The 12,911-nt window shown below is 40.0% G+C and overlaps 1 protein-coding gene across 1 annotated transcript in view; it reads left to right on the top strand.

The window, feature by feature from the left end:
- dner (delta/notch-like EGF repeat containing) overlaps window positions 1-10,768 on the top strand; it is an 86,732-nt gene extending 75,964 nt beyond the window's left edge. Inside the window, exons 8-13 of the mRNA XM_055166698.1 lie at window positions 1,886-2,119; window positions 8,279-8,401; window positions 8,480-8,593; window positions 9,670-9,801; window positions 9,878-10,124; window positions 10,329-10,768. Of these exons, the coding sequence (XP_055022673.1) occupies window positions 1,886-2,119; window positions 8,279-8,401; window positions 8,480-8,593; window positions 9,670-9,801; window positions 9,878-10,124; window positions 10,329-10,440 (962 nt within the window). The 3' untranslated portion in view covers window positions 10,441-10,768. The remainder of the gene's footprint in view (window positions 1-1,885; window positions 2,120-8,278; window positions 8,402-8,479; window positions 8,594-9,669; window positions 9,802-9,877; window positions 10,125-10,328) is intronic.
- Window positions 10,769-12,911: the final 2,143 nt, after the last annotated feature.

Here is a 12,911-nt window from a genome sequence, read left to right on the forward strand (position 1 = left end):
TTTTGTGTTAACCCTTACAAAATCCAAATTTATGCTCCACCTCGTGTGTCTGCTGAGCTTCGAGGATTGTACGAAGTCTCTGGATCTTTGTGAGAGCGTTTCCCATGACGACTGCAGATACGGCCCGTCTGAGAGCACCTGAATGATGAATGCTCTGCCTACACTGTGAAATAAAGTCCCCCCGATCAATGCATGCTTTGTGAGAGATCTCTTCATTAGCCCAATGGACTGCGCTCTTTGGGTGCAGTCAGCGGTGGGATTTAGCGCGGCGTTACTGTAAATGATGTTAGCACGACCCTGCGCGCAATTCATCACACTAGAGGTACGCCGTGTGCCTGATCGCTGAATATGGAGAGTTTTTTTTTTTCTTTTTACAATAGATTCTCAGGGGAGGGAGTGAAGACAGTGGAAGGAAATGGGAGCTATTTTTAGATTTGGTGAGGTTGGAGATGCTGAGGTGCACAAGCTAATGAGAAGAGGTGCGGACGAAAGCCATGCTCCGTGAAGAGACTGGCAGGCAGTTAAAAAGCCCATCTTGTGCCAATCACCGAGCGCGTTCTGCTTTGAAAATTGATTAGAAAGTCACTCACCCTGAAACCACATCTGAGTTCGTAAGCTGTACAAATCAGCATTAGCCCAAATCCCTCTTGTGTTACTACCAAGAGTAATTGGTTTATTTGTGGAAGATGCTTTTGAAGGCCCTTAGTTTAACAGAAATCTTCCAAATTTATGTCACAAGCTTTTTCACATGCAAAGCCAGACTGAAGACATTTATAAAGCAACCCAAATATACAAACATCAACCTAGCATGATTTAATTGACTCAGCCATTGATAGTGACCGTGAAAACTATTAAATAATAACACATAAAGACCATATGATATTTTAACCTTATTTTAACCTCTATTTTAACCTTATAATCGAGTGGAGATTTCAGTACTGCAGTCCATCTCCTTACTGTAAACGCACAAAAAACTCAAAACCAGTTAATGTCTTGAGGTGATGACTTCCTAAACAAGGATGTGCTTGAGCAGTTCAACGTTCAAATCTGCAATACAAAGCATGTCTTTTCCAATAGCTAGGAGCCATTTTTAGCCTTTGATTACACAACTTCATTCGAATGCCTGCATGGTACTCTTGAAAATTGGACAAAGTTTATTGATCCACAAGGGAAATTACTTAGACCCATAGCTCACACATTACAAAATAGTGGCAAAGAGCAAAATATTGATGACATAAAGTAAGGGAGAGTTGTTGTAGAGTTGTATGGAGTAGTATAGTATGAATGTAGTCCTGTATCATTTGCTAGGGGAGCGGAGCTGTAGGAGCCTGCTGGAGCTGGAGAAAGTCATTAAAATCTGTTGCACCCTGCCACACTGACCTCTGACCTTTGCCACACTGACTTCGGTGTGGGTGCAAGTAGGGTGTGGGCCTGTGGAAAGACTATCTTTGCCGGACACAGCAGCGGTCTCTGACGTCAAGCTTACAAATTCACATGAGTAAAACAGGAAATCAGATGCACAGAACAAACTGATCCGGGGTATTTTTGGAATAAAATATCCCTGTGCACTCCTGGTACTTCATAAATGTGTTGTTTACCAACTAGGCTTCTTGTACATGCTAATCTATCATGTGAACTCCCAACCAGAGCATGAATCCCCACAAGCACATTGTCTTGGGAGCTCAGTTTCCGCAGCCTGCAGTCCACCACAGCTGCACAGCAGCAGAGACCTCAGTCTGTGGGGCATACAAGTCGCTGTAAATCTGCACCGAACCTGAATCGGATCGCTCTTGCAGTCAGTGTAAATCCGGTGGAAAACCTTTTCTTGCTTGTGCAAAGCGTCTGAACTTTTCTGCTCTCCTCTTTGTTTGTCTTTTGTGTCCAGGGTACCAGGGCCCCACATGTGAGCAGAAGGTGGACCCCTGTGCCTCCAGTCCATGCCACAACAATGGAACGTGTTACCCCCAGGGCCCCGGGCCCCTGGGTTTTGGTTGCAGCTGTCCCGCTGGCTTCACAGGCCCCACATGTGCTCAGCTGGTGGACTTCTGCGCCCTCAACCCCTGTGCCCATGGGGTCTGTCGCAGTGTGGGCAACAGCTATCGCTGCCTCTGCATCCCAGGTACGAGTCTGACTGAGTTGGAATTAAAGTGGGTGCATGTGCTATCAAGCACATGATTCTAAAATAGACGGAGGCAATGTGTAAAATGTTAATCTTTGAAAAAAACAATAACCAACACAGAGAATATTGTAAGGCCAGGAACAATTTAGAAGAATTGTGGATAACTATTTAAACTACCGATTTCAACCAAACACTTTCACTGTTTTAAATCAGGTCGTAAGCTGCTGTAATGTTGTGACTGCAAAATATTGCAAGAATAAACTTTTCCCAAAAATGCTTTTGATGAGGTTTAGGCAACTGCAGTGAAACTGAGAATGAACACTAGAAACAGGATAGATATGAGTTTACAAACCAAAATAACGTGAAGTAGCTGTTTATTTTTAATGAACAAATGGAAATGAAGTACCTTTAACTATCTTTAAAATGTACAATTTCTCCAACTATTGTCTACTCCTGGTGAGAACAAAGGTACTCCTTATAGCTGTCTATAAAGGAACTCTTTTTGCTGCATAACACTTCATTCAGAAAGTCACTGCATTTCTAAGTGTTGCCAAGTGACAAATTGTCAGTGTCACATCCCAGAGCACTGATAGTTCATAAAAGATGTGTGTTGCACTGGGGGATGGGGCTGTGCATGCCGATGCCTCTGTGAGGAAATCAATTGAGCAGAATGATGACTTATCATTTACGTATTATTTTGCAATTACCTTTCGGGAGACCTGGATAGATGGCTCTCCTCGTTGGCCATAAACATGATGTGGCTCTGCTATTTCTATGCGCCTGTTTTATCTCCTCTCATTATATTCCACGTGCTCATCAGTGAATATTTAAGCTATAGCTCTGACCCCTGTGCGAGTTTAAATCAGCATAATTTATCACTTTGGAAATCTCTGTTACAAAGTCTGTGCAGAGAGGACGCCTACGACACAGCTGCTGAACATATTGTCCCAGTGTGGGAACCAGAGCAGCGAATTCAAATATGACAAATATGTAAAATACTGCATTAACTATTTAGAGAGATGCGGCTTTGCTTTTACTTACAAACTGTTACAGGAATGAGAGACCACGGGCAGAGATTGGCAGCCAGTGTTAGTCTGCTCCAAAAAGAAAATAAATAGGGCACAAAATTAAAGTGACTATGAATGCCCAGAAAACATTACATAAATAATAAAGTCATTTCGAAATAGCCAATATTACAAAGTAGTCATAGCATCTTCTATCTTCTAGCTTACCACTGGCCATATACCTTTTTATCTCATGTTCTTCCGCCTCTGTCCCTTTGTCCTTCTGCATCTTCATCATCCCGTCGTCGTTTACCTCACCTCATTTCCCTCTCTCCTTGTGTGTTGTCTGGTTGCCATGGCGATCTGGTTGCCAATTGCCCGATATGTGTGTGTGTAGCTTTAATCAATTCTCTGCTGTGACTTTGCTGCTTGGGCAGATGCTCCCCTCCAATCCAATGACTCTGCACGGACAGCCCTGTCTAATGGGACCGCCGAATATTGGACATGTGCAATTAGCAGCACAGACGTAATAAATGAAGATGCCTGGTCCACACGCACACATACACACACTCGCACACACACACACAAGCACACACACACACTCCGCTCTGTGGTCAAACTCCTGACCTTTTCGACAGCTCATCAGAATGCAGTGTCCGTCTGAGGAGGAGAGGGAGTCTGCACTATCCCATCAGTGCAGACATGCTTAGGAGAAATGCCCATAGGTTCTGTGGAGGTGGTATGTGATGTGCATGTGATACTTCCTCAGTTTTCCAGCAAAGATTAAAGCTCCTATATGACACAAAATTGACTCTTGTGAGCTTTAAGCCATGTTATAATGTTGTTACCTCCTCAAAAACATGCCTGGAGTTGTGTTTTGTTCACACATGTTTGAGTAACCTTTTATTATTACTCTGTTTGCTTTACATTTCTAAAGCTCAAAATGCTCTTTTCCACCGTGACATGTCATGAAACAGTAGTTTTCAAGTTCACAGGTACCTTTTACATTTTGTTCAGTAGAAATTGGCAGTTCCATAGCTGAAATTATCCAAATGATTCTAGTGAAGGTGTATGGAGTCTAAGGCTATGTTTATATGATGACGGTCTGAACAGAAGACGCAAAAGTGATGTTGCGTGTTCACCTTTTATTCCATGTTGAGTTGAGCGTTTTCGGGAGGAAATCTGCATGCATACGGTGATGCAAATGTGTGTGGAATTCAACTGGGTATGCGTGCCATCCAACATGTTTGTTTCTGTGTACTGTATGTATGTGACATAAACGCGTACGTGATGTGAGCAGATCTGACCAGACTTTTGCGTCTTGGGCAGTGTAGATGGAAACACTACGGTGGAGCATATTCAACTTTTCCACTCTGGAGGTTGGTTTCAGATTTTTAGGTTTTTAAGTCCCAAAAATGCCATCACCGTCTAAACAAAAGGCACTTCCAATAAAATATTTTGTCGTTTTTTACCCGCAAGCGTTCTTGTGTAAACAGGTCCTCAAACAAAATAACCCAAACTAACCCTATTAACAGATGACGTCAAAAGGTGGAACAGAGTATTTCACGTTTGAGAGAAGAACAGTCTAAATATACAGGATTTGTGAGTTAAATGTTTGTCACTGAAACAAAACACAACTTCAGGTATGTTTTTGATGAGGAAATATTATAACATAGATAGAAAATAGCATAGCATGGGTGTTTTAAAGTTTGTCAGCCCATTGCATGTTTTTAGTCTCTAAGTACAGTCCAAAAAAGAACTATTGCCTCACATATTTGTTAAATTTATAATTTTAAAGGGCCCATATTATGCTATTTTCTGATCCGTGTTATAATGTTCCAAATGCGTTATCATGACAGATCTATTTGGAGCAGTATACCTTTTAACACTGAGAGTAAATAGGATTAATTAATTTGGCAAGGTCTATCAAGTCAGTGTATGTATGGCAGCATCTGGAAGCACACCTCTTGCATCTTCAGCCTCTCACCCACAATGACCAAGTAAACCAAGTGAAAACATCGGTAATTGGACGAGCATTGGCTGAGTTTGACCTTATGTTTCCTGTTGCCCACTGTGTAACTTGGAGCCCTCCCAGTAGCCATCTTGCAAAGCTCTTGTGATACTGAGAAGGATTGGTCCTCCAGCCGGCCGTAATCCGACGTACATGAGAGGTTGCCAGCCCCATTGCCTGTCTATGGGGAAAAGGCACTTGACATTTCGATGGCATTTCACAGAGCTTCTCCCAGAAGCTCAAACCGGGATCCTCAATTATTCCCCAAACACGCCCAAGGAGGGATTTGTAGAAAGTTTGTCAACGCTGGCATCCAACTGGGAACTTTAGTGGCTCCAAGTGTGAAGTGATGGGAGCAGATTGCACCTCCAGTTGTAGAAGCCTCCAGAGATCGTCATAGTCAGACAGTCAAAGCAAAGCATGTTTGTGAAGAGAGTTTTCCACTGCCAAAGTTTGTATGGAGTGTTTCCAAGTGATGTTCTCAAAAGCAAAGCAGGTACCATGCCAAGTGTCTCTGCTGCTCTGTGGTTTGCTTTTGACAGATGGTTAAGAAGTGTTTTTTGCCTAATTTGAATTGCTTATATTACTAGCTTTTTTAGTTGGAGATAAAGGCTGGGTGGTCAGTAACAAAAAAAGGTAATTTTGTTGGTCTGAAATATGTTGCAGGCTTGATGAAATATATTAATTTGGGTGAAACAGCGTCTATTTGATCCTATCTATGTTTCCTTATGGTAGAAGTTAGATTTGAATACAGCTCAAATAGATACTAGAACATCTGGTTTATCTCTATCAATCACCAGTTCACGGTTTCAAAGGGTCGCTTTATTTTCATCCTTGTAGAGAACTGCATTAAGTCAGAGTCATTAAATTAAAACTGAATACATAAATCTTCCTTCTAAGTCTGAATTCAAACCACATGCTTTTACTGCCACAGAATTGGCTGTAGATTTCTTACTACTAATATTAATGCTTTAGTCTTATATAGTGCTTTTCTAGACACTAAAAATCACTTTACAGTTTCATGCATTATTCATTCACTCATCAGCCTTTCCAACCACCACCAACACTCACACACCACATTCATACTACACAATGTGGGTGAAGTGCCTTGCCTAAGGACACAGCAACAGTTTTTTGCCACTAGTGCTCCACTGCGGTAACTCCCAGCTGTCTCCGATCGAAGTATTTACCAGTCCCAGCCCTGCTTAGTTTCTTGATTAATAAGCCGGTCAAAATGACTGGATCTTATTTTGATTAAAATATCAAGAAAAATGATAGTACCGGTTGCTTTTATATACAAGAATCCTATATCCTCTTCCAGACTGCATAAACTTACATTGAAGGTTGACTGTTGACTACTAATTTAGCCCTTCCTTGTCAAAAGTGTCCAAAATCAGCCACTGTTCCTAAGTTGAATCCTGTAGTTGTCAGTAACACATAATTTTATACAACTAGTCTTATAAAATCACCCAAGGCCATGTCTGTAACTATAAATGCACCCATGTAAGGTCAAGCACAACAACATAAATACTGTTATCAAAGCAGCCCTGAAATGTCTGCCAATCCTAAATCAGCATTTTCCTAGGGCTAAATCCACTCTCGAAATCGTGTATGACGGATTTGGGTCATGTTGTTTACTCACACGTTTTGATGCTAGTTCTTTTTGTTGAACAGAAAGAAACAGAAGATGTTCTACTTGTCTGGTGTTTAGGCTGCACTTTGTTCTTCCAGGCACACAGGCGTCTGTGCGCATCAGTACACAGCTGCCATCCTATGGAAACACAGAGCACTGCATTACATCCAGCCTATTCATAGTGACAGTGTGGGAATACTTATGCAGGCAAAACAGCAAGATGGCATGACAGAGTAACATCTAAATACTGAACACTAAACAAGTGTGTCGGTTGCTTCAGATGCCTCTGAAATGAACAAAAGACATGGCACGTGCCTGTACTTTTAACAGTTTATTCAAAGAACCCCAAAACACTAAATACATGAAAACATTTAAAACTAGTCTATGTAATTGTCTATGTAATTTAATTTGTCTAGGAGTGATCAATAGTAGCCATTAGGGTTGTCAAAAGTATTGAAAATGAGATACTAATCAGTAAAAAAACTAGTGTTGAAAGTAGATACTTATTGAGCAGGCATCAACACTAAAAAAGCCACAATCACTGGAAAAGAATGAACTTTGCCTGAACAGCTTTAGAATGATCTTGAGCTGTATCAGAACAAGTATAACTAGACTAGTAAACGCCCATAGTCCACTGTAGAATCTACCTGGACAAAAATGAAACAGTGTTTTATTATTATCATTGTGGAATTGGAATTGGTCATGGGTATCGAGTCTAGTCCTTAGTATCGAAATTAAGTTTGAAATTTTAGTATTGTGACAACACTAATAACGATCAATATTTTTCAAACTGAGACATTTGAAAGCGAAACAGGAGGTACTGGTCTACTAAAACACAATTTTTTACAGTTATGAAAATAATCAGTTGCTTGTCAAACTCAATTTGATTCTTTGCCAATATTTTATTCTCTGCTACTTTTTATTTTTATAGTAACACACTCTATGTGTTACTCTCTCAGTTGCCAAATTAACTGCACTGGTACCGTGGGGCAGTGGGTTAAGTGCAGTGGGTTAAGTGCAATGGGTTAAGGGGGTGGCTGTAGCTCAGTTGGTAAGAGCATTTGTCCACTGATCCGAAGGTTGGTTCAAACCCCGCTCTAAACATAAAAATCATTGGTTGAGCTGTCAAGTCCACTGACCCACAGGTTGGTGGTGTGATTCCAGCTCACACAAATGAATGCATTCATTGTGTCCTTGAGCAAGACACTTAACCCACCTTGCCCCTAGTGTCTGCGAACACTGGTGTATGAGCATGTGTGTGAATGGGTGAGTCGTTCCTTGTTGTATAAAAGAACTTTGAGTGCCTTGAAGGTTTAAAAGCGCTACATAAAAATGTGACCATTTAAGTGCTCACCCACCCATCACAGGTTTCCTGGTTCAAACATCACCAAAGTGCCTTCTGTTGTTGTGTCCCCCAACATTACCCTCTTCAACAACATGGGTGCCTAATTGCAACAACTGGCAATTATAAAAAATCATCATCTAAACTAGCACATTAACTTTGTGTCCAGGCTACCACGGTTTGTACTGTGAGGAGGAGTACAACGAGTGTCTGTCCGCCCCCTGCCAGAACTACGCCACCTGCCGAGACCTTATCAATGCTTATGAATGTGTCTGCACCTCTCAGTTTGAAGGTGAGCCTGCCATCAGTGACTGCTTCTATTTTCAGTGCAGCAGGTTAATGAGATTGTGTTATGCATTGCTTTGTGCAGGCAGACACTGTGAGATCTACAAAGACCCCTGTCTGAGGATGCGCTGTCAGAACGGCGGACGCTGTGAGAGTACAGGGCTCAATGCATCTTGTGTCTGTGCTCCTGGATACCATGGTGAGTGGGGTTTGGAGTAGAACTCATGACGCTACTCAAAGTGCATATTGATGACATAATCAAATAATATATGCTTGGTATTACATATGCATAGTAAATTGTCTTTTCAAATATGTTTTTTTCATCAGAGTTGTCAACTATGTAACAATGCTCAAAATACTATACATGTAAGTTACTCTACTGTTAGTACTCTAGCATCATTCGGCAAGAAAAGAAAATAGTTAAAGATCCTATATTACACAAAATTGACTGCTGTGAGCTTTACACCAGTTAGAATGTTGTTACCGCACCAAAAAATCACCTGGAATTGTGTTTTGTTTTGTTCACACATGTTTGAGCAATCCTGCATCCTGCATGTCTACATCTACAAAACTCAAAATGCTCTGTTCCATCTTGCCTTGAAGCAGTAGTTTTCAAGGTACCTTTTACTTTTTGTTTAAAGGGGACAATTCCAGGGCTAAAATCATTTAACTTAATTTAGTGAGGGTTTATGGAGTTCAAAAACACAGTGGAGCACTTGCCATATTACAGTGTTTTCTGTTTGAGAGAAGAACTCCATTTTGATACCGGTGTGTGTGTTTAACAATGAATGAAATAAAACACAATTCCAGGTTTGTTTTTGATGAGGAAATATTATAACATACATCAGAAAATAGCGTAATAAAGGCCCTTTAAGTGTGCCATCCTTTTGCAGATACAGAAGAAGAAAATGCCTCACCAAAGGTCTAAATTTGATATAAAATGTTACATTTATTGATAACTAGCATACATACTAGAGGAAAGATTTGTTTTTGTTCTTTTGAGGTCTAAAACATATAAAAATTGCACCAATATTGTGATCAAATACTGAGATCAAACCATGAGAAAAGTCTGTTGTTGAATCCCTAGTGTTAATGTGTAAAAAATACAGGAAAACTACTTTGATCTGTACTGTTAATTCCACTGAGTAAGTTTTAGACTGTATACATGGACTATTCCTGCCTGACCTGGACTGAGATTTGGGACTTGTTTGGCATGACTACTTTTACAAATTCAAGGACATGCTTTTTCACAAGACTAAACCTGTCTCTAATCAGGCGAAAAGTGTGAGATCGACATCAATGAGTGTGAGAGCAACCCCTGTCACCATGGCGGCTCTTGTATCGACCAATCAAACGGCTTCACCTGCCACTGTCCGCCTGGGTGGGTGGGGCCCAGCTGTGAGATCCGTAAGTCATCCTGTCAGCGAGCATCTGTTCCTTCATGTTCTCTGGCAGATTTGTGAAAGGCTCCCTGTCTCATTAGATTTGCAGTGGAAGCCGGCGCACACCGATGACACACTGACCAACATGCCTCGTCACTCCCTGTACATCATCATCGGGGCTCTGTGTGTGGCCTTCGTCCTCATGCTCATCATCCTCATTGTGGGCATCTGCCGTATCAGCCGCATCGAGTACCAGGGTTCCTCTCGCCATGCCTACCAGGAGTTTTACAACTGTCGCAGCATCGACAGCGAGTTCAGCAATGCCATCGCCTCCATACGCCACGCCAGGTCAGTGCTACGACTCCTCTGTGTATGAAAAACAAAGTATAAACCACCATCCCATTGTCTCAGTTTGTGGCAGTAAGTAAGGCATTTGCCCACAAACCAGGAGGTAGGTGGTGCTACCCCCTCCCAAACACATACCTCTGGATCTCCACAGATTTTAAAAAAAAGAGTAGTTAAAACTGTACTAATATGTACTTTTTTTTTTAGATTTGGCAAGAAGTCCCGGCCTGCCATGTATGACGCGACCCCCATAGCTTATGAAGACTACTGTCCTGAGGATAAGCCTTTGGTTACTCTCATTAAAACAAAGGATTTGTAAGCAAACAACCATGCCAACTTTTAGAATTAACTACATGCTGCATACACCCAAACACACACATCTAGTATATAAAGCATAGAATTTCTTACAAAAAAACAAATAACAGCAAAACTGCGTGAATGTAAAATGAAATAAAAAAAAAAAAGTAGTAGATTGTAGTTTGAAGAGATCAAATCTGGAATTTGATACATCTATTTTCCTGTTTAAGGCTGTCTTGTAGCATTAGAAGCAAACTTGTCTTGAAACATCAATAATGAACGGGCAACATGAGCAGTAACTTAGAGAAGACTTTAGTCTGTAAAGCCACTCTGTCCATATGGGCTGGAGTTTAGACCAGTTTTTAGCCTACATTTGGCAGACACAGTGTTGTAGACATAGGTGCACTCATATGAGGCACACAATGTACTGTATATTTTCTAATATTCAGAAACTGCAGTAGGTTGCCTTACATTGTGCATGGTTACATTTGTTGTTCTACACATTATTTAAATCCTATTTGTACTTTGGTTGTATTGTATGTTGGATAATATTTTACATTGCAGTAGTTAAGATTGTGCCAAACTACATATTTCTCTGGACCATATGTGGTTAACTGAATATCAACTTGTAATTTTTTCATGATTAAGCTTTATTTTAAAGTACATGTTGTCCAATTTGTTACAGTTATCAATGGTATATGAATAGAAAAGAAAGTGGAGTAGGCCAACAGATTGTATAGCTCTATATCAATAATAATGGCAGAGGAAAACTGTGGTTTTGATGTTCTTACAATGTGCCAATACACTTAATAATACCAATAATATACTCTTGGAAGTGGAATTGTGAGAAATAGAGACAAGAAGTAACATTGACCGCACCAGTGTATACTCTATGTGCTTTTGTGTCAATGGAAACTCTCAGTGTGCGCAGTGTTGTTCTCCTCAAGGTTAAGCTGTGATTTAATAAGCCCAGCTAATCTCCTTGTTTTCCCTCTCATTTTAATACAGAATTCACATGCTTATCTATTCTCTCTATTGAATGATGTAAACAATAAAAACTGAAGTGACAAAAATAATTATCTGCTTATAGTGTCTGTTTTCTCTTATTCATGATTTGGGTGTTAAAAAAGGATTTTCTGTATTGTGAAAGTCACAATAGCTGGATTTTTATCCTATAGTTCTAAATATATATATATATATATATATATATATATATATATATATATATATATATATATATATATATATATATATATATATATATATATATATATATATATATATATTAGCCAAAAAACAAACTATATATTCTCTTTTCATTTTGGTTGTTGCAAGGAGGATGCGTTACTTTGCGACAACTGTCCACAGTATATAACAAAACTCATCTTTCTTCATGTAGAATATTATGTAAAAGTATGGTTTTAACTTTCTATTTCCATGCACTTCATACAGGTACCACCTCCAGGAAGTTAAATACTGTACATTTAAAGCTACTATCTTTAATTTTAAATTTTTTTTCTACCAGTTCAATCAAACAGGTGCCTACTCTGGCTTACATCCAAGACAATAGAGCAACTTGCAAAACAAACACTGTAAAAATCAATTACTTGCTGAGTTTTTTCCAGAAAACTATTCTATTATATTAGAAATGTTATATTTCAGATGGTATAAAACATTATCTGATATCATAACATCTGTGGATTCTCCTATTGGCTATTCTTTATGAAAATGTCATTAGTGGCAAGTCTTAGTAATTGTTATTATACATTTTCATTTGTGTCACGTCGGTAGGTCTCAAAAACGGGCTGACAACATAAACAACTGGACTTGTTTGAAGCTGTAAACAAACTCAGACAAACCTCAACATATTCCAAGACTGTTTTTCCATCACGTCCCAAGGTCACAGCACCAGACTAAACTGTCAGTCGTGGGAAAGGCCATTTATGGGCTGGTGGTAAAGTGAATAGCCTCTGTGACCTCAGGCTTTATCCAGATGTTCCCCCATGTAAACATGTCTAAAAACAGCCCGCCACAGCCCGGCCATGTCGCTCCACACACCTACATACATTACAAGTCCAGGCACAGTGGGAGGAGGAGCCTGTTATTGATGGCTCTGGTGGATGCTGGACTGAGATGGAGCCCTTCAATCTTGACCTTTGCCCTGTTTAGTCCCTGGAGGCTAAGTTCATTTACTGTTGGGGGGTTTGAGGTCTTATGACATAAAATCAGGCAGAAAATCAATTTGAAACTCTTGAGTTTAGATTGCATTCTAATGGTGATTTTGCTGTTCATCTCAGTCTCTATTCTGTTTTCTGCATTTATTCCAAATGATTAAACCTTTGTGCTTTTATTAAACTGACTAAACAGTCATGTAAGAAAGTTAAATTGTCATGTAAGAAATGCAATATTTAAAGCAACAAAGCGTAACTTTCTGCAGGTGGCATGTCACCTGCATGATCCCATGGAAATAAAACATTAAACCATACTTGAGAA

This window comes from Boleophthalmus pectinirostris, unplaced genomic scaffold, assembly GCF_026225935.1.
Source record: "Boleophthalmus pectinirostris isolate CB_2022bp ecotype Guang Dong unplaced genomic scaffold, ASM2622593v1 HiC_scaffold_9, whole genome shotgun sequence".
NCBI lineage: Eukaryota > Metazoa > Chordata > Actinopteri > Gobiiformes > Gobiidae > Boleophthalmus > Boleophthalmus pectinirostris.